Raw genomic sequence first — 26,445 nt, forward strand, 5'->3', positions numbered from 1 at the left:
TTGTTTTTCGAAAAATCAAGGAGTGCGCACACTGTGCGCGCACGCTGAAAAAACACACGTAAAACATTTTTTAAAAAATTTTAACGGAAAATTAAGCGAGGTTCGCGCACCGGGTGCGCATGCTAAAAATCCCATAACAAAAATAAAAAATACATACATAAATTAGCATTTAAAAAAACATTTGAAATTCACTGAAAAAACCATAGGTTTCACACACGTTATAGTTACGAATTAGCATTTAAAAAACCTTGCAAATTCACTTAAAAAACCATAGGTTTCACACATGTTATAGTTAGCTGGACATTTCACTCGTAAAAAACCAATGAAATTCCCCCGTTATAGTTAGTGCAGGCAACTATAACTCACACAACCGTAATCCTCTGCTGATGACGTCAGATATTACATCACTGATGACATATGTCTTTCTGAAAAATAAATATTTGTAATATATGTAGAGCTAAAGATTAATGGAAGAAGACATGGGTAAATAAGTGTCTAAATACAGTGATGTAATATCTGACGTCATCAGCAGAGGATTGCGGTCGCATGAGTTATAGTTGCCTGCACTAACTATAACGGGGGAATTAAATTGTTTTTTTACGAGTGAAATGTCCAGCTAACTATAACATGTGTGAAACCTATGGTTTAAGTGAATTTGCAAGGTTTTTTAAATGCTAATTCGTAAATATAACGTGTGTGAAACCTATGGTTTTTTCAGTGAATATATATATAGATAGATATAGATATATATATGTCATTTTATTGTTGAAAACAGCAATAGTGCTCTACACAAACAACGAACACTAGAGACTCATTTGAAATGTTGTGTATGTGGTGAAATCTTTGTTTTTAACCAACCATTCTTGTGCTTATACCACTTTAAAATATGTGCAAATATATATTTAGGCACTTGATTAAACTGTTCTTGTGCTGATTTAACAGTAATATTTTGAATTTATGGTGGCTGGGGTGCAGTTCCGAATCTGCCAAAGATCCAGGTCTTCAGGCTCATCCTGAAGGTGTGCAGAGTGGGGGGGGAACGTCTGATGTTCATCGAATGTTCGTTCCAGGTTTTTGCCTCTATGTAGGAGTAGGCTCTTCCACCCATTCTCGCTCTGCCAATGCGTGGGGTTTCGGCGAGGGTGGTGGAGGGTAGGTTTATCTTGGGTGGGTGGAAGGACACTCTTTAGTTGGGGTTCTGTGTTGTGGAGGGATTTGTAGGCACGAGTGAGTAGCTAGAATGTTACTCTTCGACGGGGACTGAAAAAAGTAGCTCAGGATGGACATGAATGGAAACTACTCCTGTTAAGGGAAAGATTAAAACTTCTGCAGGGGGTAAAGACACATGAAAATAACAGGTAGAAACCAGCACCAGGAAATGTCACACAAATACATCACACACAAAGTGTAAAGGAAAACAGAACAGATCTATATGAAGACAGATGGGCCTCGGGTCCATCCTTTATGGATGGACATCCTTCAGGTAAAAGGGAATTTGGGAGAGGATTAAAGTTGGTACACTGAGCAATATTAAAGATAATGTCTCAGAATCCTTTATAGGCATGAAATAACTAGTTCCTTGCAATAATTTTTTTTTTTTTTTTTTTTAAAAGACCACCAACAGCTCAGTATAGCCAGAAATAATAAATTTAATAGTTAACAACTCTAGCCTTTTAATATTTTAATAATTTCAACACATCCTGTTACACAAGCCTTTGCCATACACTCAAAGTAAGAGATCCTATTATACCTTGGACAGGTACCCCAAATGAACAAAGGGTATTCAATGTAAATTGCAATACATCGACACTAACAACCAGGTGGGAAATGTCTCAAGGAGCTCAACTTTACATAAAGTGTTTACCATGAATACATCCCATTTAAAACGCTGCAACAAAATGCACAATGCAATAAGGCAAATGGTAACATAATAAAACAGCGTTTTCTAGAATTGTTGTAGTGTTATCAAAAGGTGCAAATTCGTGCATGATTATTAGGTCATTAAAAACAAATAAATATGTACACAACATGAATTTATAGTAGCAAATATGTGAGCTTCAGTCACACTAACGGTGTTCCTAAAATACAGTATACCATAGCAGAAGAGAATGCTAAAAAGCAAGATTGGTAAACAGTTTGCAGATTGGTTTTAAAAATTATGCACGTTTTTAAAAAAGTATTTTCAATTCAGTGTTCCACTGTCAGGTGGTTTTAAAATGGTGCCTCGTTTTTTTTTAGAAGCTGCTACTAGCAGAATCAATTTAAAGGGAGATAGAGAAGAGTATTTCAGCGAACCGTCGCCTTCAGTCCCTTTGCAAGCAGGTAAACGAGATGCACTGTGGGAAGTAGGATACAATGCTTTACAAACATTTAAGGACTACGACATCCATCTTCATTATAACTAAAACAATGTGCGTGTCCAAAATCGGAACAACATACGGCAAATTGCGAGTCTTCTAAAACCAGTCTCAAGAGCATGTTCTTCCAGGTAATGTCTGCTGAACAGAACACTGCAAACCTTCCAAACCATGGTCTATGTACACTCCAATCACCGAAGAAAAACACAGTAGGCTTTGGCAGCGGTTGCTCTGAACTGGGTCCACCGTTTCACGGCATGGTCTCTAAGCCCAGCAACGTTGCTGCTGCGTTACCATCAGTAGGGCTGAATGTTCGTCGACGTCGAGTTCAGTACTCGAGAAGGCGTGTCACATTTTGAAGCCTTTGAAAGTTCGCGCTGCAAAAAGAACATTGTGTTACACTGCTGAGCAGCACAAACTGCATTCTCTACAATCGCTAATCAATCTCTTAAATGCTTTTGGAATCATTCAGGCGACTGAAATTACTAGGAACTAGAAGGTACCGACATGCTGATATTACAGATTGTGAAGAACATTCCACATATACCACACTGGCCGGATCTCTAAAGGAGGGCTTGGAAATATGTAGGTGATACAAAGCGTAACAACTAAAGTGCTTAAAAGCCAAGGAAAATTGCAATTCAGAAACAGGGGCGTCAAGAAATCAAAATAATAGCTGTGGGTGCATATAAACGAAGGTGTTACCTAACTGAGTTTTGTGTTTGTCTCAAAGCACTCTTCAATCAGAATATAACGAGGCCCTCTAGTGGGCAATACTTTGAAGTGTGAAAGCTTAAGTGTAGCAAGGCCCAAAGACACGAGTGATGTTTCGTGAGCCCAAGACCTCCACTGCATGTCACACTACTCACCTGCCCATCAAACCGTGGGATGTACTTTGACTACCAACAGCAGGAGTGCTTGTAAACTGAAGAGGGGTTACACCGTTACAGTAAAGTGAACAGGGTTATTTACCTCCACTAATGCCCTTTATGGTGCATACTCCATGCAAGCTTCCTCTCCATTAGAATATCCGCAGGTGCCAGTCTGTATATGGAGGTGGGTCTTAGAAGTGCTCCCGCTCACCAGTGGGTGGCGTTGTGCAGCTCAGTGACTCCGTACCACCCCGGAACTGCTTTTAGGCGCACCCCTCGTATGCAGACGTCAGTTTAATTTTCTCCTTTTATGCCACACATTGAGCGCAGAAACATTCTCCCCTCGCACCCCTGGCAGGGCATTAGTCTCAGCTACTCTTTTTTAGACCTCTGACGTGGGAATCTTTGCCTATTTGCACAAACTTTGCTGCTCTTTTGGAATTACTGTATTAATTGTAAATTTTAATCGGCATCTCTTTTAAATACTTGGCGCTATTTGCACCAAGCGCCTACAGGCTGTAACTGTGTTTCATGGGTGATTGAACATTGCGGTAGGATTTCGGTCTCACCTCTGAGCACTTACATACAGTAGTATCCGGCGTTCGGCCCCTGCGGTTCCCGGAAGTTGGTCGGGACTGCACTGGGGTTGACGCTCTAGTCTTCCTGCCTACCATCGCTATATCTCACACGCTGGAGCGACCACGCGCAGCAGGGGCGCCAAAGGCAAGCCCGTCGGTACCCGGAGCGCGACCAGCGCCAGAACCCCTGGCCAAATTTGACCAGCTAGATATGGTAGGCAAGCTCTGCTCGATTTAAAATCGAATATATGTGCTCCCCATAACATCTCTACAACATGACACCGTAGTAGACGCTCGGTGCCCAAACTATACTTTTAGATTGATCACTGACATAATGCCTGGCCCCATGCCTCTACACCAGAGGTCTTCAAACTTTTGGATACCGAGACCCCCCTGTCAACATTTTGAGGCGTAAGGACCCCCTCCTGACAAAAATGTCTAAACCGGTTGACTAAATTGCGTGGGATGAAAATGTAAATGAGGTTATGTGATGCTGCGTATTTTGGGATAGCATTGCTTCATTATTTTGATATTTGTTACACAAAGTAACGCTGAGGAAAGATTTCACCCAATCAGTACCCATTTATAACCAAAATACAGCAATTATCATCAGAAAGATTTCAAGTCAACCTTTGTGAAGGGCCTTCCACTCTGCAGCAATACGTGCTGCCACATTAGAAGCTCACCTGGCCCTGACCGGAAGAAGCAGGGGTCCCTTAAAACCCTGGCGGTTGTGTGTAGAGTTAAGCCGTTTACCCATGCAGCTTTCCTCTCACCCCCTCCCTTCCATCCCTCTCTCCTCTCCTAACCCCGGATCTCTCTCTCACTTTGCAGGTCATTTTCTTTCACCCCTTTTTACAACTTCTGAACTCTCCCCATTCAACCTCTCACTTCACCTTTAATCACCTCTTGCCATTCTGTCCTTTCACTGCCCTCATCTCTAACAGTCTCTCACATTTATCTCATGGCCTCTCTGGCCCCGTCACCTCCCGTGCCCCTCAGCACTTCTCATTCACCTCGTCTCTTCATTCAAATTTTTGTCTATTTGTATCTTACACCTCTCCAGTCCCCCCATTCCTCTTTCACATCTCCCCTTTGTTCTAACAGAAGCCCTCACCTTTGGATCACACTCACTTCTTGCGTGTCCACACTTCTCTTCGGCAATTCACATTTCTCCTCATCCCTGACCTCTTCAATCAAATTCTCTCCCTCCCTTGCTGTCCTCTCTCATTTTGGGTGTGGATGCAAGTTCAGAATGGTATGAATGAATGTATGATTACTGATGGGCTTGTTTGAGTGAGTTGCATATTGAGTAGTGACGGGGACAGGTGAGTGAAGTGTCACATGAGTGCAGGATGAGTAGTGTACTCGTGTGACTGCAGGTTGAGGTATAGTGTGAGCAGGACAAGTGCATTTTGAGTGCAGAGTGATCACTGAGTGCAAGGTGAGCGGGTGAATGGTGCAAGTGCATGGTGATCAGCGTGAGTGCATTGTGATCACTGTGAGTGCAAGGTGAGCGTGACAATAAAGGGCGAGAATGAGGAATGAGTTGTCTGAATGCAGGGTGCATTCCCAGACCCATGAAGTAACTCAGCATGTTATTGACGGGGCGTAGACTTTAAGATCTAAGTTAAACTATTGCGGCATTAATCGGGGATCGAGGGTGAAGGAAATAAATAATGTGCTGATCCTGCAACAAACTTCCAGTCCTATGGTTAGGGTTACCAGCAGATTATTTTGATGGCCCTGTCGGTACAAAAAAAAGCAGTCACCTAAAGCGGTATTTTCAGCGCTTATCTGTGCCTACTTCCCAGGGCCGGCTTTAGTGCTGGTGGTGCCCTGTGCGACAATGTTTGTTGGTGCCCCCCCCAATGACCACCCCCACCACGGATTCTCTCACTAGCACCCTTTAACAGTGACCAAGTCTCCATAACCCCACACTCTCAGATGCATTGAATTAGTTATATAGTGCCACTCATACCAGTGTAGGGTGTCCGAGCACTTTGCATCACACACACATTACACAGAGACAATCATAAGTGTGTAAATCAGTGTATAGGAAATGTTACATAAGCCAAAGGACTAAAAGTATAGGAGTCACATGTCATCCATACTGGTAGGCAGTATAGTTCAAGAGTGCTTGGTGTGGAGAAGCACAAACTCAGAGTCGAAAAAGAAACAGCATAGTTTGGGAGTTTCCTTTAATAATAAGAATTGATTTCTAGCCAAATTAACCCTTTTTGCAACATTAATCAATGGTCTAATAAGGTATTCTTTGTAGTGTGCATGCTGTTCTAGGATGAAAGTTAATAGCTCACTATTCTATATCAGGACTTTAAGTTATAAATTGCAAGTAACAAAAGGATGTCTCTTTTGAAAGCAGTAACCTGCTGATCTCTTCACATCATACGCACTCTGTAATCTACTTGGTACACGTTCTTTGCAGCAGGCATATTAACCCTCTGCACTAACTTCACCGAAGTCAAAACCTCAACTATACAAAACACTGATCTCTCTCCAGGAAGATAATTAATCATACAGTTATCTTGACATTTATGTGAGGCCTGGTAATTGCTGGGGAAAGAAACGCTGCAGCAGGTGCTTCAAAAGCACAATAAACTTTCACACACGGCGCCCCCAGGAAGCGCCCCCAGGAAGCCAACTTTGTATTCCTTTCCATGAAATGCATTCTCACACTACGGCAGCGAATGTAGAATCCAAAATGTAAGGAATAGGCACAGTGGGGACCCAGGGGGTACTGGAACCAGCAAAAAAAACCTAAGCCTCTGTAACCAGTTTACAAAGGCATGTTAAAATGCAAATGGTCTTTAAAGACCTGTGAAAAAACACGGGGGTGCCGGAGATAGGAATCCAGACACTGCCCAGCTGAGCCCCCAGCAGCTCAAGTTTCACTGCAGCAGCCTGGCTGAGACACAGGAGGGGGGGGAAGTGGGGGGGGGGGGGCTGAAGCCCTTGGGCCGGGCAGAAGTGTGACTGGGAAGGCGCGACCCCCTTTGCATCACTCCACGGCCCCCCTGGGGGTCGCGCCCCACAGTTTGAAGACCCCTGCTCTACACGAAGCAGAGAAGGGGCGGGGTTAAAGGAACTTATTAATGATAGAAATGGGAACTAGAGAGAAGGATGCGGAGCAGAAAATCAGTAACCTTCAGGCAGCAGCAACTGAATATGCTAGATGTCTGCTGATGAATACCCACTCTGTGGTTAAACACAAATATGAACTGGAAGATCTTATTCAAACCTCTTCGCCAGATCTAGTTTTCTTAACGGAAACTTGGACTGATAGCACTTCCGCGCCCGACTGGAACGTTGTTGTTCCAGAGGGTTATGCATGTTTTTCCCAAGATTGAGTGACAGGCAAAGGAGGGGGGAATAGCTATTTATCGTGCTAATTTCAAAATACAATTGGAGACTATCTCTACTCTCCTGGCAGAAGCATTGCATTTTCGTATAAAACTCAATAACTTTCTGATTTTTCAAGGGATACTGATATACCGCCCTCCAGGAACTAGAGGGGCTTTCTCCCAAGCCCTTCTGACACTCATGGAATCGTATACTGACTCATTCCCTCACTATTCTGGGAGATTTTAACTATTACTTAGAATCGAACAATAATATAGACACGATCAGGCTGCTAGACAATCTTGAGGCATTTAACCTCAAACAATTGGTAATTGGACCATCCCACCAAGCAGGTCACACGTTGGATGGGATCTTTACCAGTAACTTGGATATTTACTTTTTCCAATTCACTAGATCTGCCATGGACAGACCACAAGGCTATATATTTTAATCTTAAAACCTCTCAGATACATCCTAGAGCACAAGCCAGTACCGCAAAAGTACCAATAAGTCGATGGGATAAAATTAAGGATGGAGTTTGAGTCTGCACTTGACTTTTTTCCAACTATTTTAGACCCTGATAACAACAAGGCAGTACTGCAGTTTAACGACTGGTTACTGTCACCGGCTAATAAGGTCGCACCAGAGAAACTAGTAACAAAATGAGTCAAGATATCAGCCCCATGGTATACTCCAGAACTCAAAAGTCTAAAGATTAATTGCAGAAAGGCGGAGCGTTTTTGGCGGCAAGACTACAATAGTCAAAAGAAAGCTATTTACAATCACACTATTCTGCTATACAAGGAGGCAATATTGGCTGCAAAAAAAACTTTTTCACAGTAAAAATTAAGGAGGCAGGTAATTCCACAAGAGAACTGTTCAAATCCGTCAACCTGCTGGCTAAACCCCAGCAAATTAGTACTTTCAAACCACACCAAAACCTATGTAATAAATTGGCGGATCATTTTCAAGAGAAGGTGCAAGGAATTTATAATAATTTTCCAAGCACCCAGAGATCTCAGGACATGACAGTGTCCGTAACCTGTCCCAATGTAAGCTGACTAGCTTTCAGCCAATGAATAAAGAGGTTTATAAACTTCTTCTCTCCTTAAAATCAGGGGCACCTACCGATCCCTGTCCACCGTTCATTATGCACCAAGCAGCATATACGATTTGTGAAAATCTTACTCCTATTTGAAATCAAGTCTTAGCCTCTGGCCACTACCCTACAACCTGGAAAAGGGCAGCTATCACACCTCTCCTAAAGAAACCAAGTTTGGACCCTAGTGACTCCAAGAACTATCGCCCTATTGCTGGTCTCCCAATTGCTGCCAAAGTTCTAGAGAAACAACTTAACAGAGTCTTAACAGACTATCTTGACGTAAACAACCTGTTGGATACTTCTCAACATGGTTTTCGTCCACGTCACTTGACTGAATCTGCTTTAATTATGGCAGCTGAAGAGATTCGCAAGGTGGTGGATGGTGGTAGGAAGGCGGTCCTCGTGCTCCTTGACCCATCAGCCGCATTTGACACCGGTAATCACACTGTTCTGGTGCAGCGGCTGAGGGATATAGGGGTGGGAGTGGGGGAGCCGCCTTGTCCCTACTAGCCTCCTCCTTGGAGAATAGGGAGCAGAAGCTGTTTTGGGACGGCATGAAATCAGACAGTTTTCACCTTCCCTGCGGAGTTCCACAGGGGTCCGCCCTATCTCCAACCCAGTTTAATTTATACGTCACCCCACTGGCTAACCTCGTTGGGAGACATGGCTTTGCTCTGGTCTCGTACGCCGATGACTCAACTTGTCATTTCTATCACCAATCAGCCAGAGACCACAGCACTTAGATTTCATTCCTGTCTCACAGAGATTATGTCTTGGATGGGCTGGAACTATCTGAAAATAAACACAGACAAGACAGAGGTGATGGAGTTTGGGCCAGGTCTGCCCCTGTGGAACCAATCGTGGTGGCCGACTGAGGCCGTTGAATGTCCATCCCCAGTGGAGAAGGTTGGAAACCTGGGTATTCTTTTCGATAATAAGCTGAATTTTAGTGCACAGGTTAATAGCCTCACTTCCTCATGTTTTTTTCTTTTAAAAATTGAGGAAGATCTTTCCTTTTATACCTCAGGAGCTACAAAAAAAACAGTGATGGTGGATCTTTTCCTCTCAAAGTTGGATTATTCCAATGCTCTGTTTCTGGGAATTGACAAATTTCAACTGCAAAGACTACAGTCTTTACAAAACGCTGCAGCCAGACTTTTATTGGGCTTACATAGAGGACAGCCAACCTCAGCTAGAATTAGATCCCTTCATTGGCTGCCCATTAAACAGCTTAAATCTCTAACACTTGTGCATAAGGCAATTTATGGAGGTGCTACTGATGGTCTTCAAAAACTTTTTGTACCATATGTTCCGTCACGCACGCTTAGATCGGCTACTCAAGGTCTTATCAAAGTGACAAAGATAAGACGAGAAAGTTGGGGAGGCCATGCAATTACACACTATGCGGCCAAACTTTGGAATAAGTAGCCTCTAGCTATGAGGCTTCAACCCAACCTTCATCTTTTTAGGAAGCGTTTGAAAACCCAGCTTTTTGCAGCTACATAGGCCGTGCTATATCGTGCCTCCCTGTCACCACACTTACAGCGCCAAGACGCCTCGGCATTCGAACGCTATACAAAAACTAAACAAACATAAGATGTCCACTGCATGTCACACTACTCACTTGCCCATCAAACTGTGGGATGTACTTTGACTACCAACAGCAGGAGTGCTTGTAAACTGAAGAGGGGTTACACCGTTACAGTCAAGTGAACAGGGTTATTTACCTCCACTAACGCCCTTTATGGTGCATACTCCATGCAAGCTTCCTCTCCATTAGAAAATCCGCAGGTGCCAGTCTGCATTTGGAGGTGGGTGTTAGAAGTGCTCCCGCTCACCAGTGGGTGGCGTTGTGCAGCTCAGTGACTCCGTACCACCCCGGAACTGCTTTTAGGCGCACCCCTCGTATGCAGACGTCAGTTTAATTTTCTCCTTTTATGCCAAACATTGAGCGAAGAAAAATTCTAACTTGGGACCTAGATGTTAAAGAAGCTACTTCACAGAATGGGGAGGAGAGAAGTCATTGAGGAACAAGTCAGTGGTTAGACTAGACGCTTCTGTTCAAAACATTATTTGTTACCTTCTGCACGTCAAACTAACTAGCCTAGCTACACATCTATTCGATTGCACCTTGCATCAGTTGCTGCATGTTTGCAAAACAGACAGCATTTATCTTTGTTCAAAGTTCCTGTGATTGAAGCATTTATGGAGGGCTTAAAAAGAGTAATAGCACCCTGAATAACTCCGACACCGGTATGGAATCTCAACATTGTACTTACAAGACTCATGGGTCCACGCTTGAACCATTACACAATTGTCCTTTACAGTTCCTTTCATGGAAGGTTGCCTTTCTCATTTCATTCACTTCATTAAGGAGAGTTGTTACCTGTATTCTTTCTTCAACCTAATTTTGTAGCAGAACGAGCTCTTCACACACTTGATGTCAGAAGAGCGTTATTGTAATATATATATATATCTATATATCGAAAGGACAATTTATTTTCGTGAAACAAGGCAACATTTTGTTGCATTTGCTCCACCTCACAAAAACAATCCTATACCTAAATCTAGCATTTCACTCAAACTTGCTATGCAAAAGCTGAAAGAACTTTATACCCCCTACAGCTCATTCCACTAGCAAAATAGGGGCATCTATGGCCTTTTTAGGTAACATTTCTATAGCTGATATCTGTAAAGCAGCAACATGGTCTACACCACACACATTTACCAAACACTATTGAATGGATGTGTTAGCACGGCAACAAGCCAATAACGGGCAAGCAGTGCTAAAGACACTTTCAGATAACTGCAACATATACTGGTTAGCCACTGCTTTGGGAGAATACTGCTATATAGTCTATGCAAAGCATGTGTATCTACAGCGCATATGCCTCAAACGGATTGTGTTACTTACCCAGTAAGCATCTGTTCATGGCATGTAGATTCACTTGTGCCCTCCCACCTCCCCAGTCAGCTGTAGTTGTTGCAGGTCTCATTATTTATATTACATACGTATGGACATCTCTTTACTACACGCATTTACTCCATTCTCACCCTCTTGCAGGAAAATAATCTGACAATGCAGTCCATGCCCATGAGCACTATCACTGAAAGGACGAGTCACCTTACCCCGTTACTGGAAAGACTTCTTCAAAGAAAAACAACTTGCAAACATCCAGATCCAACACTAGGTGACAGGAGTATGCAAAGCATGTGAATCTACAACTCTACATGCCAAGAACAAACGCTTAATGTGTTGCGTGCAGAATTAGATTCCGTATATAGGTTTCCCGATTTATGCCCTTATATAGGTACAATTCACATTGCCCTTATTTGGACATAAAAACCCGGCCCTTATTTAGACATTGTCCGTACAAACCAAATACAGGCATGGCCACCTACATCCGTCCATCCATGTCACAACGAATTCTTGGAAAACCAGACCCTTAAGCCTTTAGGAATTTCCCTCAGCTTGAATATTGATTTCTCCAAGAACTCATTAAGTATGCATGAACATCTATTCCTTTGGGGTTCATTCATGAAGTTCCTCAGCCCGACTTTTATGTCAATACTGGCATTCCTAGACAGCTTCAAGGTGTAAATAAACCAGCACTTGCCCTGGCAAATTGCGGTTCCCGGAGGTTTTGATCCAACCCAGACTACGCGGTTCGCCACGGCAAGTTTGGAAGGAGATCGAGTTCCAGCCTGATGCACTGACCTGACGCGGTCATCCTTCAGTGCTCTCTGACTTCCCTTGCGGGGAAACAGCACCTACTTCAAACCTCGTACTGCACTTAGGTTAGGTACAGTGGGGTAGGACAATTTAGAAACATCAGATAAGTATCACATTTTAGCATTATGTTATTTATGTATGTATTTTGATTAATATAGGTCCTAGCTACAGTATTGTTTTATCTTACTGCTAACCTCGTACATATTGTACTTCGCAGTCTGTCTTACGATTGGAGCAATTCATATCTCTTGCATGAGAAATAAGACTGTTCAATAAACCCTTTTATTGAAACGCCCGTCTCTATTTCTGAGCAACTCTGTAGAAGCTAAGCATGCACGATTGACTGAATTAAACTTATCTATTGGTTCCACGATTGAGACTGTTCCGATTCTAAAGGGAAACAAAGTTGTCATGTTTATGCAGTTGTCAGAGACTAATTCCTTCTTGTATATTCAAGAAGTTTCTAGTGACCTCCGAGTTAGCTGGCACACACAAGTAATTAAGTTTAATATACTTGATAAAGATATACTGAACTTAGTCCTATGTCAAATCCATAGTGTATGTTATTCCAATGCGCAGAGCCTTTTGGGGATATAGGAACTACACTACATGGCGCCCAAAGGTTTGGTAAGGCACTAATTTAACGCTAGATACTGAAGTAACTCAGTCGGGCTTTTCTCAGAGACCCTCTACTCATAAAACTCCATAAGATGTCTGGAGTGGGTAGGGATAATATCCGCCATAGCAGAGTAGGACGAAAGTCCTATGTATTAGCTGTTTGGTTTTGTTCAACGTTGAAAGGATACAGTGTTCAAAAATATTGTGCACCTTATCTTTGTTCCCTTGTAACTTGCTCTGAATTTTACATTTCAACAGGTCCGAAAACGGCACAAACACCGATCCTGGTGGAGCTGCGGCTGATCAAGTCAAAGCAGCTTTTAATCGTACAGGTTTTCAAGAAACTGACAAGGATACTATAATCATCCATGCAAATTTAAGGAGAGCCATCACTCTAAAACTTATAAAACATGGTCTAACACCAAGAGGTGGTAGAGCAGTTTGTGATAGAGGCACATGAATCTCACCAGACAGAGGTATTCTACTCATGGATAGTATTCCCAGAATCAAATCCAGTAACACACTTGTTTCACTTCTACAAAGAAGATGAACCACCAGAGGAATATATTCCTTTCGAGGATATTGAAATTCCACTCGCATAGCAGGAGCTCTGGTTTAAAGGCGCCCTAAAACATTACAATCACATTACCAGGCTCGGTCTACTAGGTAGACCAGGAGCAACATGGGCAATTTTAGCCAGCTACACACCCCATCCTGACATTGAAGAAATGTCAGATGTAGATTTACTTGCTCAACTCAAGGAGTTAATCAAGATTTATAGACAATTGGTTCAATAAGTCATGCAGACTTTTACAGTCCAACCACCATTAACCATTCAAAATCCAGCCCCTCATCAGGGGAATACACTAAAAATCACCACAGACTTTACACGCAGTCATGGGAAAAATGCCCACAAAACGTGAACAAATTCCATTCTGGATAGCTAAAAAAAAATACTCAAATCGAAGCAGTATTTCCCAATACTGGCCCTTATGAGAAACACAGAATTCTAACAATCTGTTTACCAGTGGGGATTACACCACATCTGGAAGACTGCACCACTTGGGGCACAGTCTTTGGTGCAATCTACACAAAAACACATGGTGTTCCGTCCATGGCGGAAATACCAGATGTCCTAAAACAGATTCAAAACTAAAAAGGGACAGAGCCTGATATAAATTTAGGTATGAAGTTACTTAAAAATTTCGACCAGGTCTCAACAATAATATCTAATATTAAAGGAGAAGCAGCATCAGTGGCGATCCGCCAGAAGCTAAGGGAATTTGATGTAACAGAACAACCTCAAGAACTAGCCAGAATAATTGAGATATCCTATGAAGAATAAGGCAGACAGTTTGGGGGGGAAACCAGTAAAACCACAACTGTCTGAAAGTCATGATAAGGTCTTTCCAAAAAACACTCCTGCCTCTTCTAAAATGAAGTGGGAAAATAGCAAACAGAATTCCAAAGAGAAGCGTTCTCATTCCAGAGGTAGGTCTCCTCCACAGAAGGAGCCCTCCGAAAGGAGGTACAATCTCCGGAATAGGGATAATTTGAGAAAACCTGACAGATCTCAAGACGTTCCTCTCGTACCTTTCAGATGTCGTCACAGACATCCGAAAGAAGAGGACTGTCAGAAAACAAGGAAGAACGCGTGGAGTCCAAAGACGATCAACGCGTTCAGAAAAATAAAGCAAAACCTCAATTCTCCAAAAAAAAGGTAGCAGGTCTAAAGATCAGACATGACGAGAATATTGAGAACCCAACTCAGGAACGGAGAATGGGCCCAGACCATGCTGGACAGTGCAGCAGAAGTTACAATAGTTCGCCAGAACCTGAAGGGACTTTGAGACAGTGGACTTGAACGAAGACATACAAGTTGAGACTGTAGACACCAGGGTTAGTTCTCCACATAGGTTATATGAAATAACACTCCGGAAGGAGGGAGAAATACCAAGGAAAGTGAAACGACTCTTTTGGGAGCATCTTTCAAAGGGTTATGATATACTTCTAGCAGAACAGGACTGGCCACCAGAATTTGTCAGGGAGTGCCCACATGGCAAGGCCATCATTATGCCTGCCTTTTCCAACCATATTCCAGTTCATTTAAAATATACATTAGCCAGGAAACGGGCAGTAGCCCAAGCCCCAGCACTGTATAAAATCCATGTAGGATGGGATGAGGACTCACCTCACCATAAAATCCAGTTAAAAAAAAACAAAAATCAACCGACTGCACAAAGGCAGTACCCAGTTAAGCAAGAAGCTAAAAAACAGGTCAGGGAGATTTTAGATCAACTTGAATATCAGGGGGTGATTGAAACATGCACCTCATCAACGAACAATCCTTTGTTTCCTGTCTCCAAACCAGACAATACATATCGTCTAGTTTTGGATTACAGACACTTAAATTCTTGTTGCAAAACATTTGCAATGCAGAGTGCACATAGTACAGCGTTAATGAATAACATTGTAAAAAATATAAATCCACATTAGACATTTCAAATGGTTTCTTTTGTCAAAATATTGCACCAGAAAGCAGATATTTGACCGCTTTCTCAATAATGGGGACCCAGCGTCAATTTTGTCAACTGTCCCAGGAATTCAAGAACAGCCCGTGGTTATTCTCCGCAAGGGTAACAGAGTTACTACAAACTTATTATGATGAGGCGTTGTCATATGTCGATGATATACATCTGACAGACGATGACCTGGATAGGCACTTGAACAGGGTGAGCACCATAATAATGGGCTTTGCCTCAGAGGGTTACAAATTCAACTTTAAGAAGTCAAGAATTGCCCACCTCAACATCCTATTCCTAGGATATGAACTATCCAGTGAAGGTAAAAGCCTGGCAGCCAACTTTTTAGAAAAAAGTGAGCTGCTCCATCCGTCAAAAAATGCTGAAAAATGTACAGTCGATTCTAGGTTTCCTGAATTTTGAAAGAACTTACATTTTAAATTACGCAGAAAGGGTTAAACCTCTCTACGAATTAATCAAACCTGATTTTAAAAATCCCACATTGGACACAAAAACACACAAATGTTGCGTTCACTACAAACGGACATGTTAGCAACGAAACACTTGCAAACACGCGTAAACGCACGCAACTTAGTGATCTGAATAATTCCGGGTCAATGCGGATTCACCTACTTAACTTTTAATGAAGGTGAAAAAGTACCAATTGCATACAAATCCCACTTGTATAACAAGCAGAAATGAAATTCACTTCTACAGAAAAAATTCAGACAGCAGTTCAAACCGCTGTAGCAAAAGAAAAAGCCCTAGCACAGGGGAAACACATTATGGTTGTGACTCCTGTACCAGCCCTAGAGGCAGTTACAAAGGCTAGCATTCCAAATGCAAAAGCTTTACATCCGAGATGGATACAATGTGTTAATTCTCTTGCTGCAACTGATGTTGAATACGTTTTTGATCCATATTTAAAAACACAAGCATTCCTGCAATATGAACTCGAATGTCCTCTGCCTACTGTAATTCTCCCTCTTGAGCAGTACGAATTTATAATTTATACTGATGGATCTGCACAGCCCGCTACGGGGAGTAAACTAGCTTACAGTGCAGCGTGTGTTATCGTTAAAGGTTGCATGCGAGATGGCAAATTCAGACCAATGGTCACAAAAACCCAATCTCTAGGAGATTGTACAGCTCAGCGAGCTGAACTACAAGCATTTAAGATGGCACTTGAAAACACGGATCGCGAATCCCCCACACTCCTAGTGTGCGATTTTTTACTGTGTTCAATCTTGCAATGAATATTTACAGAATTGGATTAAAAATGGTTTCAAAGATGCAAAAGGTGGCACAATCAAGCACACATTGCTTTGGGAACAAGTAGTTCAGTTGCGAAACGGACTACAGAACACTCACGTGATACACACGCTGAGTCACCAACGTGATGGCGTTCACGTTGAAGGGAATTCATTGGCTGATGAAGCCGCGAAAGGGGCTGTGCACACGGCTCACGTGGCTGCAATCCTTCGTTCAAAAACAAAAATAGACAGAAATAATGCTGGCTGTCAATGCATCAAGCAAAAGCAGCGGTACGGCATTACCCAAAAAGTTTCCACTCAAATACTCATAATTGATGCGAATGGCGTTCCGTTTGCTCGAATTCCTGGAGTGGGGGATATTGTAATTCCAAACAGGGAACGTAGAGCAGCTTTGATTTACGAAGCACATCTGTGAGAGGGTCTGATACATCAGGTGATCTCAGACAATTTTAGAACAAAAAGAGATGTACTGGTGGCCAGGGATGAATACTTTCATTCACATTTTCATTAATAACTGTATAGCATGCAATAGAGATCGCAGTACATAACTCCACCAGATACCCGACTACAACATAACCAGCCCAGTTCAGCCATTATTAGATAGCATTAGACTATCTATGTGCAGGGGTCCTCTTAGACAAATGCAATCCCAGAAACACTAAGTCTAGGTTCCTATGGATGTGGCCTCAGCGCTCGGCTGACGCTCAAACTGTTCTAAAAGATTTGGGAGTCTTTATCGGCACATACGCAATAGGCACACTACATTCTGACCAGGGTCCTGCGTTTAGCTCTAGGGCTTACAAAGAAGCCATGGCCAGTCTGGGCGTAGCATTGCGGTGTTCTTCTCCATTTCCTCCTGAGGGAAATTCTGTTGTGGAAAGAAAAAACCAGGACATAAAGCAGTCTGTAACAGCTAGGGTATTAGGTTCGGGTGATGGGTGGGTCAAACATTTATATGGGGTCCAGCGCGCACTTAACTTGCCAAGACGTTATCTAGGGGGTGTCACTGCATAGGAGGTCCTGTTTGGGACTAGAATGTTGGTTCCGGACTTAGATATGAAAAGCACAGTGGTGGAAAACAAACAATTTGATATCAAAGATCGTTTGGCTGTTTTACAGGACTTAAATGAACTTAGAAAGCAACAAAGCAACCTGGTCCTGAAGCCAACCACCACTGAGAAAAATCTGGCTGACGAAGCAAGGCCTTTCTGGATCCCAAAGCTTGGGGATCTAGTCAGAGAAAAGATCGCAGATAAGAAGTAATTTGGACCTTCTTACAGACAACCAGTACCTGTCCTAGCAATCTACGAATCAAGAACAGTACTTTTGCTGGTAAAAAGGAGAAAAGATGTGTGTCCATCGCCATGATCAAACCACACTATGTGGCCGATACTGAACAGTAGGCCAAGTGGACTTCGCCAATGTAGCAGACGCACTCCTCTAGCTACAATCCAAGAGGTTCAAACTGAGAGACTCATCACCTTTGAAGATTCGACAGTAAGAAATAGAGGATTAAGCAACAATGCTATGGACCTTGTACCTCTTGAGACCCAAATAACAGTTTGTCCAGATACACCTATTTACAACGAAGTAACAAGTGATCAACTGGTTCCAGTAATTTCATCAAATACGGATGCAATTCCAACCATTGACAGTACTGCTTCTGGCTTTTTCATGAGCTTTGATACGTTTTCTGAGGATCCTAGCGAGCCTGAAACGAAGCCAGCTCAAAGAACTTTCAAAGGACAAGCAACAGACTTTTTTCATCTACTGAAAAAGACTTATCCGGTTTCACCATGGATTGATCTGTGGATTGGTTTGGGAATATTCTTCTTTCTACTTTGGTTAGCTCTGGTAATAACTCTGGGTATGCTGATTAATGGAAGATATATTCAAATGGACACAACAAGTAAAAGAATGCACTTACTTCTCCAGCCACACAAATCATCCCATCGTGAAGCAAGAGTCTTGTCAGCAGTGAACATCACAGCCATTCCTATACCAGATGGTATAGTTTGGGACAAAACGAATATGACATTTTTGGTCCATCTGAGCTTTTAAAGATACCACATTTATTTAAAATTTCATTAAGTGACTTTATTACCTCCAGTACCTTTTCTGATGATTGGGACTTCGAGACTGTTAATATGATGTCTGATCTAGAGATGTCAAGTGCATTCACTAAAATGAATATTTACAAGGTTCTTCAGACTATGAACAACTGTATTGTTATAACCATTATGGTCATCATTTTATGCATAAATCTGCAACACCTAGAAATGTATTTATGTATAACCAATGGGAACATTGTCCTATGCCACTAAAGGGTAGCTCGAAAACATTTGCAATGAAATTTCCATATTTTTCAGGGTTTAATATCTCGAATGCAGAGACATTTTACTTTAAGAATGTCAACAAGACAGGAATGAAAAGTATGTTAACGAATACAACACAGATTTATTCTACAGCTTTTATTGCCCAACTGTCTAGACAAGGTTACGACTTTTGGAAAGACAACATTGAGACGAAAACTGTCTGGGGTACTAAAGATTGGCAAGTACAGGGAATAGAAGCTTTGTTTAGAGCACGGGTACTCATAGTAAGGCCCGCGGGTCGCTAGCAGCCCGGCAAGCCTTTGTCGGTCCGCGGACCATGCAGACATAGAATCGGTTTTAAAAAAAAATTATTTTAAAGAATGTCAGCAAACACCGCTGGTTGCAGCAGCGCGACCTCGAGAGACTCTGCTCTATGGGGGCCGGGCGATTCCAGTGATAGAGTGGAGATGCAGGGGCGCTAAGAGGTGAAATACAACAAAGCCTCATTAACAAGTAAATGGTATTTTAAAGACCCGTGAAGTACTTGGGTGCAGCTGTGTGCACGTCCCAGAAGCTGCCACATGGGGGGAGGGCTGTGAGGTGACAGAGGAAAGCAGGGTGTGAGAGTAGGGCGCCAAAGGAGGGCTTTTATCTGACAGCTCAGATGTGAGAGTCAGAATTAAAGCCAGCAACAGATGCGACTCCAGGCCCAGTGGTGGGACACAAACCCCATGAAGCAGCAAATTCAGAGAGAAAACGAGCTGGCTTTTACATTCCACAGGGAGAGAGGGGTGTTGGGGTGCCCTCTCTGGGCAGGTGACGGGGACGAGTACACAGTAAGAGTGCACTGACCGGGGCACAGAGCCAGATAGAGGCAGAAACAGACAGACTGACAGAGCCAGATAGAGATGGAGACAGTAGACAGGGACAGACTGACAGAGCCAGATAGAGGTAGAGAGGGGGGAGGGGAAACAGAGAGGGGGGAGGGGAAACAGAGAGGGGGGAGGGGAAACAGAGGGGGGGAGGGGAAACAGAGAGGGGGAGGGGAGACAGAGGGGGGGGGGGGGAGGGGAGACAGAGGGGGGGAGGGGAGACAGAGGGGGGAGACAGAGGGGGAGTGTAGGAGAGTAGGGTCTGCTTTCTATGTTCACCCCCACTTTTTGCTTTTGCTTCACTGGTTTTCGACTTAGATGTGGCTGTGGGCCTGCTAATCAGACCCACAGCCCAGCTGTTCTCTCTAAATTCACACTATGTACTTTAGGTACATAACCCAATTGGCAAGGATCACCTTTTTGGACCATGTACAGTGTACCTTAGGTACCCAGGGCATAGGTGTACCCTAGACCTACCAGGGGCCGCAGCATATATTATGCCACCCCTGGCTGGCCTTCCATTATGACACAACTGGCTGATCACTCAGCTGGGGCAAGGTTGTGTAATCACCTCTTGCTTAGGTGTAGTATTCCTATACCTACCTTATATATAGACACATGGGTAACCTATCAGTCACTCCTATGGCAGGCCTTGACAATCCTGGAGGCAGAGTGCTTGGTAACATGTGAGATGGTGCTCTAGCATGAGCTGAGCCTGTCTGCAGCTTTCGGAACCATGTCCTTATAGCTGTTCTATGATATCGCCTACCATATACTTTTAAAGTGCCTTATAATCCTCGCGGTTATGGTAACTATGGTTTGGCTTTATCAAAACATGTCGTGTAAGGTGTCTAACACTTTGGAATACTACCCCCACACCATTTCCGGCGGTGAGGATAGTATTCCTCCCTTCTAGAGGGAGAAGACATGTTGAAGACCTACCACCTGGTTAAAGTTAACCAGAGCCCCAGCATCACAAAATGGATGCTGCTGCCACAGACACAAGTCTGACCTCCTGCTGCTGGGAGTCCTTCCAGCGAGGGAGGCTTGGACAATAGGTTTCCTGCCGTGGGAGGTGCTAGCACCACCCTAGACAGGCCTTAGTGTATTGGGGCAGGGAGAGATGAATGAAACGAGACACTGCCTGGGGCACACACTCATGGATAGTCCAGTTCAAACCGGTGCTGGGGCACTCCAGCCCCAGTCCTGGCGCGAAACTGGACGAAGGGGGTGTAACCACCCCCCTCCCTGGCGACCTAGCAGGTAACCCAGCCCCCCAGATTAGTATAAGAGTAGGAGCTGAGTCCCTAGGACTTTGGATTATCCTGATAACTGAACTTGAACAGAAACTCTGGACCTTCGACATTCGACTATGGAAGAAGACTGAAGAATCTCCCTTGTGGCCAAGGAGTGACCACCCTGTGCAAACAGGCACCAACAAGCGACCTGCCGTTTGCTTTGCCGAAGTTCTACGAGGAACCGACTGCAGACCCCGACCAGCGCCTGGACTTCCAGACTTCTCCGACCCTGATCCACATCCACAGCAAAGCTGAGATCTGTGGAGGCGATGAGAGACGTGGGACCGGCTACCTGGGAAAATTGGCGACTTGCTTCCAGCGCAGCTTTTGAGGCACCCTCGAAGTTGTGCTCTGGGGATTGATAAGCCCCAACCCAGAGCACTATCTGCATCAAAGATCAGCCCTCCACACTCCACGAGTTCTGCGTGGGGCCCTTCTGCATTTTCCTGCTCGACGCGTCTGTCCGGTTGCTTGCCCGTTGGCTAGTAGCCTTTGTGACGACGAACCTTGAACTTTCCACTGCTGGTTTGGTCCTCCAGACTGGCCCTTGCTTCCCTGTGAAAGAGAAGCACCTCAGGCCTTCCTGGTCTGCAACAGAAGCGAATCCTTCATTCTGCGTGGGTTGCGCTGGCCAAGGCTTGTTGTGTCCCAACTCGACATCGACGCCGCCGACAGCAAGAGCCCTCGTGGGACAGCTCGACTCCTGGTTCTGGTCGTCCCCAATGCCTCCAGGTACCCGTGGCCGCTGCGACAAGCTTCACCTCTTCACCTGCATCTTCACGACATCGCCTGGTTCCTTCCTGGTTCCTTCCCGGCTCCTGGCTGGTGACCTAGACTCTGTCCCCTCTGCTTGCAGGTATCCTCCTTCCTGATTCCATCCTTGGAATCCACCGGACACTCTTCACTGAATGCCTGTCAGCAACTTTCTTCAGGCATCCGTAGGAGTCGACGACGAAACCCGGCGCAAGTTCACACCTATGCACCCGCAGCCCGTGGGCTAGGTAACTTGAGTACTCCGGTGCTCACAAGGGTATTGACTATCCAAGTGTCTAGTTTCCAAGTCTCTAACTCCTAGTTCCTTCAGAAGTGTCCTAAAACTCTTAATTTCTAAATACTACTATTTTATCGAGTTTAACGCATTACACGGGAGTGTTTCCACTCTGCACCTGAATCCCGTGGGCCTCCCACTGCCTAGCAACTGATAGGATAGTGTAGCCCCAGCGATTCCCTAGGCCTAGGCCTAACCTGTGTTCGTGACCGTGGTTCTCATACCACTTACTTAGTATATGGTTTGCGTGGCCCCCAAGGGCCTAACTGTATTACTTACCTGTGTGACTTATGTATGCTTAAATAAGACTGTTGTACTTAACTCGAATCTCATAAAGAGTGCTGAGGGTATTTTGACTAGAATAAATACATTCTATTTTTATAATATATTTGTTGTGGTGTCCTTTCATTTGGTATTCAAGGGATTGCAAATAGTATATCAGCTGGTTTCACATGCCATAAAGAGTTTAGCCTAAGACTGCTCTTGTCCATGCTACCACTAGGATAGCTGGTCTATAAGGTTGACTTTACAACCAATCACCATAAGGGTTGTTTGGACTGATACAAGGTGTACACTAGAACCAGTGACATATATCAGGCCAACTTCTCACAGGGAGACAGAGGGGGTGGGGGAGACAGAGGGAAGAGGGGGTGGGGGAGACAGAGGGAAGAGGGGGTGGGGGAGACAGAGGGAAGAGGGGGTGGGGGAGACAGAGGGAAGAGGGGGTGGGGGAGACAGAGGGAAGAGGGGGTGGGGGAGACAGAGGGAAGAGGGGGTGGGGGAGACAGAGGGAAGAGGGGGTGGGGGAGACAGAGGGAAGAGGGGGTGGGGGAGAGAGAGGGAAGAGGGGGTGGGGGAGAGAGAGGGAAGAGGGGGTGGGGGAGAGAGAGGGAAGAGGGGGTGGGGGAGAGAGAGGGAAGAGGGGGTGGGGGAGAGAGAGGGAAGAGGGGGTGGGGGAGAGAGAGGGCAAAGGGAAGAGGGCAAAGGGAAGAGGGCAAAGGGAAGAGGGCAAAGGGAAGAGGGCAAAGGGAAGAGGGCAAAGGGAAGAGGGCAAAGGGAAGAGGGCAAAGGGAAGAGGGCAAAGGGAAGAGGGCAAAGGGAAGAGGGCAAAGGGAAGAGGGCAAAGGGAAGAGGGCAAAGGGAAGAGGGCGACCGACAGAGGGCGACCGACAGAGGGCGACCGACAGAGGGCGACCGACAGAGGGCGACCGACAGAGGGCGACCGACAGAGGGCGACCGACAGAGGGCGACCGACAGAGGGCGACCGACAGAGGGCGACCGACAGAGGGCGACCGACAGAGGGCGACCGACAGAGGGCGACCGACAGAGGGCGACCGACAGAGGGCGACCGACAGAGGGCGACCGACAGAGGGCGACCGACAGAGGGCGACCGACAGAGGGCGACCGACAGAGGGCGACCGACAGAGGGCGACCGACAGAGGGAGAGGGAGGGAAGAGGGCGACCGACAGAGGGAGAGGGAGGGAAGAGGGCGACCGACAGAGGGAGAGGGAGGGAAGAGGGCGACCGACAGAGGGAGAGGGAGGGAAGAGGGCGACCGACAGAGGGAGAGGGAGGGAAGAGGGCGACCGACAGAGGGAGAGGGAGGGAAGAGGGCGACCGACAGAGGGAGAGGGAGGGAAGAGGGCGACCGACAGAGGGAGAGGGAGGGAAGAGGGCGACCGACAGAGGGAGAGGGAGGGAAGAGGGCGACCGACAGAGGGAGAGGGAGGGAAGAGGGCGACCGACAGAGGGAGAGGGAGGGAAGAGGGCGACCGACAGAGGGAGAGGGAGGGAAGAGGGCGACCGACAGAGGGAGAGGGAGGGAAGAGGGCGACCGACAGAGGGAGAGGGAGGGAAGAGGGCGACCGACAGAGGGAGAGGGAGGGAAGAGGGCGAGGGAGGGAAGAGGGCGACCGACAGAGGGCGAGGGAGGGAAGAGGGCGACCGACAGAGGGCGAGGGAGGGAAGAGGGCGACCGACAGAGGGAGAGGGAGGGAAGAGGGCGACCGACAGAGGGAGAGGGAGGGAAGAGGGCGACCGACAGAGGGAGAGGGAGGGAAGAGGGCGACCGACAGAGGGAGAGGGAGGGAAGAGGGCGACCGACAGAGGGAGAGGGAGGGCAGAGGGCGACCGACAGAGGGAGAGGGAGGGCAGAGGGCGACCGACAGAGGGCAGAGGGCAAAGGGAAGAGGGCAAAGGGAAGAGGGCAAAGGGAAGAGGGCAAAGGGAAGAGGGCAAAGGGAAGAGGGCAAAGGGAAGAGGGCAAAGGGAAGAGGGCAAAGGGAAGAGGGCAAAGGGAAGAGGGCGACCGACAAGAGGGCGACCGACAAGAGGGCGACCGACAAGAGGGCGACCGACAAGAGGGCGACCGACAAGAGGGCGACCGACAAGAGGGCGACCGACAAGAGGGCGACCGACAAGAGGGCGACCGACAAGAGGGCGACCGACAAGAGGGCGACCGACAAGAGGGCGACCGACAAGAGGGCGACCGACAAGAGGGCGACCGACAAGAGGGCGACCGACAAGAGGGCGACCGACAAGAGGGCGACCGACAAGAGGGCGACCGACAAGAGGGCGACCGACAAGAGGGCGACCGGGAAGAGGGCGACCGGGAAGAGGGCGACCGGGAAGAGGGCGACCGGGAAGAGGGCGACCGGGAAGAGGGCGACCGGGAAGAGGGCGACCGGGAAGAGGGCGACCGGGAAGAGGGCGACCGGGAAGAGGGCGACCGGGAAGAGGGCGACCGGGAAGAGGGCGACCGGGAAGAGGGCGACCGGGAAGAGGGCGACCGGGAAGAGGGCGGGAGGGAAGAGGGCGGGAGGGAAGAGGGCGACCGACAGAGGGAGGGAAGAGGGCGACCGACAGAGGGAGGGAAGAGGGCGACCGACAGAGGGAGGGAAGAGGGCGACCGACAGAGGGAGGGAAGAGGGCGACCGACAGAGGGAGGGAAGAGGGCGACCGACAGAGGGAGGGAAGAGGGCGACCGACAGAGGGAGGGAAGAGGGCGACCGACAGAGGGAGGGAAGAGGGCGACCGACAGAGGGAGGGAAGAGGGCGACCGACAGAGGGAGGGAAGAGGGCGACCGACAGAGGGAGGGAAGAGGGCGACCGACAGAGGGAGGGAAGAGGGCGACCGACAGAGGGAGGGAAGAGGGCGACCGACAGAGGGAGGGAAGAGGGCGACCGACAGAGGGAGAGGGAGGGAAGAGGGCGACCGACAGAGGGAGAGGGAGGGAAGAGGGCGACCGACAGAGGGAGAGGGAGGGAAGAGGGCGACCGACAGAGGGAGAGGGAGGGAAGAGGGCGACCGACAGAGGGAGAGGGAGGGAAGAGGGCGACCGACAGAGGGAGAGGGAGGGAAGAGGGCGACCGACAGAGGGAGAGGGAGGGAAGAGGGCGACCGACAGAGGGAGAGGGAGGGAAGAGGGCGACCGACAGAGGGAGAGGGAGGGAAGAGGGCGACAGAGGGAGGGAGGGAAGAGGGCGACAGAGGGAGGGTGGGAGACAGAGGGAGGGTGGGAGACAGAGGGAGGGTGGGAGACAGAGGGAGGGTGGGAGACAGAGGGAGGGTGGGAGACAGAGGGAGGGTGGGAGACAGAGGGAGGGTGGGAGACAGAGGGAGGGTGGGAGACAGAGGGAGGGTGGGAGACAGAGGGAGGGTGGGAGACAGAGGGAGGGTGGGAGACAGAGGGAGGGAGACAGACAGAGGGAGGGAGACAGACAGAGGGAGGGAGACAGACAGAGGGAGGGAGACAGACAGAGGGAGGGAGACAGACAGAGGGAGGGAGACAGACAGAGGGAGGGAGACAGACAGAGGGAGGGAGACAGACAGAGGGAGGGAGACAGACAGAGGGAGGGAGACAGACAGAGGGAGGGAGACAGACAGAGGGAGGGAGACAGACAGAGGGAGGGAGGGAGGGAGACAGACAGAGGGAGGGAGGGAGGGAGACAGGGAGGGAGGGAGACAGACAGAGGGAGGGAGGGAGACAGACAGGGAGGGAGGGAGACAGACAGAGGGAGGGAGGGAGACAGACAGAGGGAGGGAGGGAGACAGACAGAGGGAGGGAGACAGACAGACAGAGGGAGGGAGGGAGACAGACAGAGGGAGGGAGGGAGACAGAGGGAGGGAGGGAGACAGAGGGAGGGAGGGAGACAGAGGGAGGGAGGGAGACAGAGGGAGGGAGGGAGACAGAGGGAGGGAGGGAGACAGAGGGAGGGAGGGAGACAGAGGGAGGGAGGGAGACAGACAGAGGGAGGGAGGGAGACAGACAGAGGGAGGGAGGGAGACAGACAGAGGGAGGGAGGGAGACAGAGGGAGGGAGACAGACAGAGGGAGGGAGACAGACAGAGGGAGGGAGACAGACAGAGGGAGGGAGACAGACAGAGGGAGGGAGACAGACAGAGGGAGGGAGACAGACAGAGGGAGGGAGACAGACAGAGGGAGGGAGACAGACAGAGGGAGGGAGACAGACAGAGGGAGGGAGACAGACAGAGG

The 26,445-nt window shown here is 47.1% G+C and overlaps 1 protein-coding gene across 2 annotated transcripts in view; it reads right to left on the reverse strand.

Moving 5' to 3' along the window:
- Positions 1-1,629: 1,629 nt before the first annotated feature.
- Positions 1,630-26,445, reverse strand: part of PRC1 (protein regulator of cytokinesis 1) — a 558,854-nt gene continuing 534,038 nt past the window's right edge. For both annotated transcript variants that reach the window (XM_085644386.1, XM_085644387.1), the window contains exon 14: positions 1,630-2,734. In XM_085644386.1, coding sequence (XP_085500512.1) covers positions 2,654-2,734 — 81 coding nt within the window. In that variant the 3' untranslated portion in view covers positions 1,630-2,653. The remainder of the gene's footprint in view (positions 2,735-26,445) is intronic.

This window comes from Triturus cristatus, chromosome 3_1, assembly GCF_964204655.1.
Source record: "Triturus cristatus chromosome 3_1, aTriCri1.1, whole genome shotgun sequence".
Taxonomy (NCBI): domain Eukaryota; kingdom Metazoa; phylum Chordata; class Amphibia; order Caudata; family Salamandridae; genus Triturus; species Triturus cristatus.